Here is a 7,576-nt window from a genome sequence, read left to right as displayed (position 1 = left end):
AAGTAGGTGGCTTTTGGAAGAGCAGAGACTCTGGTGATGACTTTGGTGTACTTAATCGTGTTACTGTGGAACAAAACTGCAAGGTGCTTGTGCCCTTGAGGGTGGTGGTCTTGCAGACATCTGATCTCCAAACACTTGGTGTGGAGTCCAAAGGTAGGGGAACCTGAAAACAGCCCCTGTTGAAAGACTACATCAAGCAACAAGCTTTTTTTTTTTTTTTTAATTGCTGCACCCAAGTTGTACAGACTGATGACAAGTTCAGCTCTTCCACAATTCTCTAACAGCCTGAAAGCTATTGAACTGGTATGGAATTCAGAGCTGGGTAAGGAGATGGATTTGGACAGTCAGGGCAGTGTGTCATTTGAAGCTCAACATCTCTTTCAGCATGGCTCCCAGAAGGAGGAATCCCTGTACATAAACTACAGACCCCCATCCCTAGATGCCATTCTTTTGCCTAAACATGTACTGTATCTCCTGATGGCTGCCTTTGTGGTGATTGCTGTTGCTTATGCCATTGTGGGGCACCTTATCAAAGACCTGATGCATGACTTTGCTGGTGAGTGTCTGTGGCTATTTCCAGTCTTCTTTTGAATAGTATGGATTCTTAGACATCTGTGTAAGCTCTGATATGTCCTTGGATGCTCTGTAGGAAGATTTCATCTTCAGGTGCGAGGGATGGGTAAGGGGAGGGTCTTACATCCTCGAGCAGTAACAAATTCTTATAATTTCCTAAGCTGGGAAAATGGGGTAGGCATGGATGTATGCTAAATCCATATTCTTGTGTTTCTCTTCTCTTCAGACTGGGCCTTTGGTCCTAAGCCAGAAGAACAGAAAGGGACAGGTGGTCTCGGCTGTGCCATTGAGAACCAAGACATGGACGAGGAAGCGGTGCAGAAGGTGGATGAGATTTCCGTGTTTGTAGGGGAAGAATCTAACAGACCCTACGAAAGTAACAGTAAGTTCACCCAGAGTGGTAGCATTTCACCCTTGCTGGAAGCCAATCCCACTTCTCACCAGACAGGTCATCGGGCCACCTCTCTTTCAAGACCTCCTGCAGAAGTAAGGTCATCTGGTGTAGCTGGAAATCAACCTGATGAGAGTGGAAAACCTGCACTGGAAGACTTATGGAGAACGCCAACAGTCAGCAAACATGATGAACTAGGAAAGAAATTCCAAACAAAGCAGCAGCTCTCAAAGCAAGAAACTTAAGATGTTTGTTTTGTTCCCTGCCCCCTCCCACCCACCAGAATGTACATGATAACACAAGTGACTTGTATTTCTCTAAAAGTCTTGTCTCAAAGGGGGTAAGGGATTGGACTCAAAAGTGGAAGTGTTGGGCAATCTGTAGTCCAGTAGCAGTGGCTTCTTTAGCTGGTGCATCAGCGGGCATATAGAGTGAACCTCTGACCTATCTGATCTGGATGCAGGATGCCTCTTTCTTACTCAGACAAGCCATTGATTCTGTTTAGTGCAGTGGCATTCATTCTAGTCCTTGGTCCTCTCTAGCGAAGCGCAGCCAGAAAATTCTTGATTCTGGCCCTTTTGTCGTCAGGGTAGCCCAGTCACCGAGTGTGCACTGATTCGAAAGAGAGCATAGGGTGGGCCCATGCACTGGTTTGAATGAGCACACTCTTCGCATGTGTGCCCTATTAGCAAATAAATACTAAGGGCTCAATCTTCAAAATGATTTCAACAGTGAGGAGAGGCTTCTGATCATTTAAATAGCTTGTCCAGGGCTAACTGTGCATTTTCATTGGCACTTAACTGAATAAGGCTGTTGAAAATGCTTGGTTAGTGCTCAAGATTAAACTGGCTACTTAAGGGATGTTTGAGGACAGAGTTGCCACTTAAGTGGTTAAAGCTAACTTCATTAAAGACAGTTCTATCTTTATGCAGTTCTTTATAGCCAGTTAAGTGTTGAATATTGCACTTAAGCGGCTATAGTTGGTTGATTTTGTATACTTGGAAATTCAGTTCTTGAACCTGGACCTGACCTGGCATTGAATATCTGGGTGTAATGCTGGTGGTCATCCAGCACAACACTGAATATCAGCCCCTAAATGTAAGTATTTTTCCTGTTCTGTTTTGTTCATTAACAACATGGGATATGTCGACACTTCCTGTGTCGATACAGATGATAGGTAGGGAGGGAAATCCACCTAGGTGGATGAACAACAAAATCCCACGGGACCAACAAAGTGCTAAGGAAAGTGGGAAGTGGACCAATGACTCCAGAGACTGGGACAACTGGATCAAGTTACGAGAAGTTTTATTACAGACTTGACACAGATCTGTGTTTCAGTCACAGGCCTGCCTCAGGAGTCTCCATAATGTATATTTAAAAGTAAGCTGCCACAGGATTAAAAAAAAGTGTCACGCCGTTGCGTGTTCAAACCACAAGGCTTTCCAAAGGTCTTTTTCAAGACCATTTGTTCTTTTATCCTGTGGGAGTTTACTTTTAAATATACATTACGGAGACTCCTGAGGCAGGCCTGTGGCCAAAGCACAGATCTGTGTCGAGTCTGTAATAAAACTTCTCGTAACTTGATCCAGTTGTCCCAGTCTCTGGAGTCATTGATCCACTTCCCACAATACCGATGATAACCCATCTCAGTTACCCTCTAGATGCTCTAGTTTTCTGTAGGCCTGTAGTGAAAATTCATAACTCACATTCACAAATTTTGAGATAGCCACTTTTGTACAACAACCAACTCCCTACCCCATTGGAGCTACGTCATTAGCTAATGCAGGAAGTGGAAAAATCCAGTCAAGAATCAAACCCAAGCTCTGCCATATACTAAGCCGTCATGCATCAGGGTTTTCAGGATACCCCTAATGAATACACATGAGGGTGATTTGCCTATAATGGGTCTCCACTGTATATAAATTTCTCTTCTCCGAGGACAAGCAGGCTGCTTGTTCTCACTGATGGGTGACGTCCACGGCAGCCCCTCCAATCGGAAACTTCACTAGCAAAGTCCTTTGCTAGCCCTCGCGCGCCCGCGCGCACCGCGCATGCGCGGCCGTCTTCCCGCCCGAAACCGGCTCGAGCCGGCCAGTCTTCTTTTGTCCGCACTCGGTACGGTCGTGTTTTCGCCGTGTCGAGCCCCGGAAAGTCGACCTCGCGCGTCCAATTTGTTTGAACGTGTTTTTTTCCTTCGGGAAAGCTTTGTCCTAGTCGGGAAGTGCTCCGGAAACCCCCCGCCGGGTTTCGTGTAAATCCTCCCCGTACTTCCAGCTTTTTTGCCCCGGTAAGTTTTCTTTCGTCGTCGGGGTAGGCCTTTTTTCGGCCTCGGTCGAGATTTTTTCTCCCTCTAAATTTGGTGCTTCAAATTTCGCCATTTCGGCTTTTGATTTCGCCGGCGTGATTTTTCCGCCCATGACATCGAAGCCTTCCAGCGGCTTCAAGAAGTGCACCCAGTGCGCCCGGGTTATCTCGCTCACTGATCGACACTCGTCGTGTCTTCAGTGTCTGGGGGCCGAGCACCGCCCTCAGAACTGCAGTCTGTGTTCCCTGCTTCAAAGGCGGACTCAGGTAGCGAGACTAGCCCAGTGGAACGTGTTGTTCTCGGGCTCTTCGTCGGCATCGGCACCGGGATCTTCGAGTGCATCGACGTCGTCAGCGTCCAGACCATCTTCCTCGGCCGCCCCTGCATCGAGTGCATCGAGGCATCGGGCCTCTGCATCGGCGCCGAGACATCGGATAGCTGCATCGACGTCGGTGGTGCCAGGACCTCGTCTGCTGATGTCGTCGGACGGTGGTGCATCGGGTGGAGTGCAGGTGAGGGCTGTCCATTCCCCTGCTGGTGGCGGTGAGCCCTCGGGTGGGTCTCCGCCTACCCTGAGGGCTCCTGCGGTACAGCCCCCCCGAGATCGACCTTCTTCAGTCTCGGCCCCGAGGAAGCGACGGGTGGATTCGACGTCCTCCTCGTCGGTGCCGGGGAGCTCCGGTGACATGCTTCGGAAGAAATCGAAGAAGCATCGACACCGGTCTCCTCCCCGTGTCGGCACCGAGAGCTCTGGGTCGCCGAGGGATTCGGCACCCAGCAGGCATCGGCACCGAGAGGACCGCTCACCCTCTGTTCAGGAGGTGTCGATGCGCTCCGCTCTGGACAGCCCGGAACAGCCTCCACGCCCGGAACAGGTACTGACGTCGACGCCTGCATCGACCTCTCAGCCTTTCTCTGCAGCCGCTCTAAACGAGAGCCTCCGGGCCGTTCTCCCAGAGATTCTGGGAGAGCTGTTGCGCCCTACCCCTCCGGTACCGGCGGTGCTTGCGCCACCGGTACCGTCGAGCGTGGCGCCGGCTGGCCCATCGCCCAGGTTGAGGTCCCCGACGTCGGTACCGCGTGCGGTACCGACCGCGGCCACCTCCCAGGAAGGCTCCCCGACTACGTCGGCGGAGGGAGCTTCGCCGACGCGGGCGAGGGAGTCTACCTCTCGACGCCCCCATCGTGGACGGGGTTCCACGGAGTCGAGCAGGGCGAGGTTGCAGACACAGGTCCGTGAACTTGTGTCTGACACCGAGGGTGAGGCCTCGTGGGAGGAAGAGGAAGATCCCAGATATTTCTCTGACGAGGAGTCTGGGGGTCTTCCGTCTGATCCCACTCCCTCTCCTGAGAGACAGCTTTCTCCTCCCGAGAGTCTGTCTTTTGCCTCCTTTGTCCGGGAGATGTCTACGGCCATCCCCTTCCCGGTGGTTGTGGAGGACGAGCCCAGGGCTGAAATGTTTGAGCTCCTGGACTATCCTTCTCCACCTAAGGAAGCGTCCACTGTTCCCTTGCACCATGTCCTGAAGAAGACATTGCTTGCGAACTGGACCAAACCATTAACTAACCCCCACATTCCCAAGAAGATCGAGTCCCAGTACCGGATCCATGGGGACCCAGAGCTGATGCGCACTCAGTTGCCTCATGACTCTGGAGTTGTGGATTTGGCCCTAAAGAAGGCTAAGAGTTCTAGGGAACATGCTTCGGCGCCCCCGGGCAAGGACGCTAGAACCTTAGACTCCTTTGGGAGGAAGGCCTACCATTCCTCTATGCTCGTGTCCAAGATCCAGTCTTACCAGCTCTACACGAGCATACACATGCGGAATAATGTGCGGCAGTTGGCGGGCTTGGTTGATGCTCTTCCCCCTGAGCAAGCCAAGCCTTTTCAGGAGGTGGTCAGGCAGCTGAAGGCGTGCAGAAAATTCCTGGCCAGAGGAGTTTATGACACTTTTGATGTTGCGTCCAGGGCCGCTGCTCAAGGTGTGGTGATGCGCAGGCTCTCATGGCTGCGTGCCGCCGACCTGGAGAATAGAGTCCAGCAGCGGATTACGGACTTGCCTTGCCGTGCGGATAACATTTTTGGCGAAAAAGTCGAGCAGGTGGTAGAGTCTCTCCACCAGCGGGACACCGCATTCGACAAGTTCGCCCGCCGGCAGCCTTCAGCTTCTACCTCTACAGGTAGACGATTTTTCGGGGGAAGGAAGACTGTTCCCTATACTTCTGGCAAGCGTAGGTACAATCCTCCTTCCCGACAGCCTGCGGCCCAGGCTAAGCCCCAGCGCGCTCGCTCTCGTCAGCAGCGTGCGAATCAGCAAGGCCCCGCGGCTCCCCAGCAAAAGCAAGGGGCGAGCTTTTGACTGGCTCCAGCAGAGCATAGCCGACATCCAAGTGTCAGTGCCGGGCGACCTGCCTGTCGGAGGGAGGTTGAAAGCTTTTCACCAAAGGTGGCCTCTTATAACCTCCGATCAGTGGGTTCTCCAAATAGTCCGGCAAGGATACACCCTCAATTTGGCCTCTCAACCTCCAAATTGTCCACCGGGAGCTCAGTCCTACAGCTTCCAGCACAAGCAGGTACTTGCAGAGGAACTCTCCGCCCTTCTCAGCGCCAATGCGGTCGAGCCCGTGCCATCCGGGCAAGAAGGGCTGGGGTTCTATTCCAGGTACTTCCTTGTGGAAAAGAAAACAGGGGGGATGCGTCCCATCCTAGACCTAAGGGCCCTGAACAAATATCTCGTAAAAGAAAAGTTCAGGATGCTTTCCCTGGGCACCCTTCTCCCCATGATTCAGCAAAACGATTGGCTATGCTCTCTGGACTTGAAGGATGCCTACACACACATCCCGATACTGCCAGCTCACAGACAGTATCTGCGATTTCAGCTGGGCGCACGCCACTTCCAGTACTGTGTGCTACCCTTTGGGCTCGCCTCTGCGCCCAGGGTGTTCACAAAGTGCCTAGCTGTGGTAGCAGCGGCGCTTCGCAGGCTGGGGGTGCACGTGTTCCCATATCTCGACGATTGGCTGGTGAAGAACACATCCGAGGCAGGAGCCCTGCAGTCCATGCAGATGACTATTCGCCTCCTGGAGCTACTGGGGTTTGTGATAAATTACCCAAAGTCCCATCTTCTCCCAGTGCAGAAACTCGAATTCATCGGAGCCCTGCTGGATTCTCGGACGGCTCGCGCCTATCTCCCAGAGGCGAGGGCCAACAACTTGTTGTCCCTCGTCTCGCGGGTGCGAGCGTCCCAGCAGATCACAGCTCGGCAGATGTTGAGATTGCTGGGCCACATGGCTTCCACAGTTCATGTGACTCCCATGGCCCGCCTTCACATGAGATCTGCTCAATGGACCCTAGCCTCCCAGTGGTATCAGGCCGCCGGGGGTCTAGAGGACGTGATCCACCTGTCCACGAGTTTTCTCGAATCCCTGTATTGGTGGACGATTTGCTCCAATTTGACTCTGGGACGTCCCTTCCATATTCCTCAGCCTCAAAAAGTGCTGACCACGGATGCGTCTCTCCTGGGATGGGGAGCTCATGTCGATGGGCTTCACACCCAAGGAAGGTGGTCCCTCCAAGAAAGCGATCTACAGATCAATCTTCTGGAGTTGCGAGCGATCTGGAACGCTCTGAAGGCTTTCAGAGATCGGCTGTCCCACCAAATTATCCAAATTCAGACAGACAATCAGGTTGCCATGTACTATGTCAACAAGCAGGGGGGCACCGGATCTCGCCCCCTGTGTCAGGAAGCCGTCAGCATGTGGCTCTGGGCTCGCCGTCAAGGCATGGTGCTCCAAGCCACATATCTGGCAGGCGTAAACAACAGTCTGGCCGACAGGTTGAGCAGGATTATGCAACCTCACGAGTGGTCGCTCAATTACCGTGTGGTGCGACAGATCTTCCAGGCGTGGGGCACCCCCCTGGTGGATCTCTTCGCATCTCAAGTGAACCACAAGGTCCCTCAGTTCTGTTCCAGGCTTCAGGCCCACGGCAGACTGGCGTCGGATGCCTTCCTCCTGGATTGGGGGGAAGGTCTGCTGTATGCTTATCCTCCCATTCCTCTGGTGGGGAAGACTTTGTTGAAACTCAAGCAAGACCGAGGCACCATGATTCTGATTGCTCCCTTTTGGCCGCGTCAGATCTGGTTCCCTCTTCTTCTGGAGTTATCCTCCGAAGAACCGTGGAGATTGGAGTGTTTTCCGACCCTCATCACGCAGGACGAAGGGGCTCTGCTGCATCCCAACCTCCAGTCCCTGGCTCTCACGGCCTGGATGTTGAGGGCGTAGACTTTGCCTCTTTGGGTCTGCCAGAG

At 52.9% G+C, this 7,576-nt stretch overlaps 1 protein-coding gene across 1 annotated transcript; it reads left to right on the top strand.

The window, feature by feature from the left end:
* The first annotated feature begins 253 nt into the window (after positions 1-253).
* LOC115480199 lies at positions 254-2,440 on the top strand. The gene is made up of 2 exons (XM_030218698.1): positions 254-556; positions 800-2,440. Exons 1-2 carry the CDS (start codon positions 331-333, stop codon positions 1,207-1,209), a joined length of 636 nt encoding a protein of 211 aa, XP_030074558.1. The 5' UTR covers positions 254-330; the 3' UTR covers positions 1,210-2,440.
* Positions 2,441-7,576: the final 5,136 nt, after the last annotated feature.

Source organism: Microcaecilia unicolor, chromosome 11, assembly GCF_901765095.1.
Source record: "Microcaecilia unicolor chromosome 11, aMicUni1.1, whole genome shotgun sequence".
Classification (NCBI taxonomy): domain Eukaryota; kingdom Metazoa; phylum Chordata; class Amphibia; order Gymnophiona; family Siphonopidae; genus Microcaecilia; species Microcaecilia unicolor.
The sequence above is the reverse complement of the archived record's forward strand: the minus strand, read 5'-3'. Positions and strand labels throughout refer to the sequence as shown.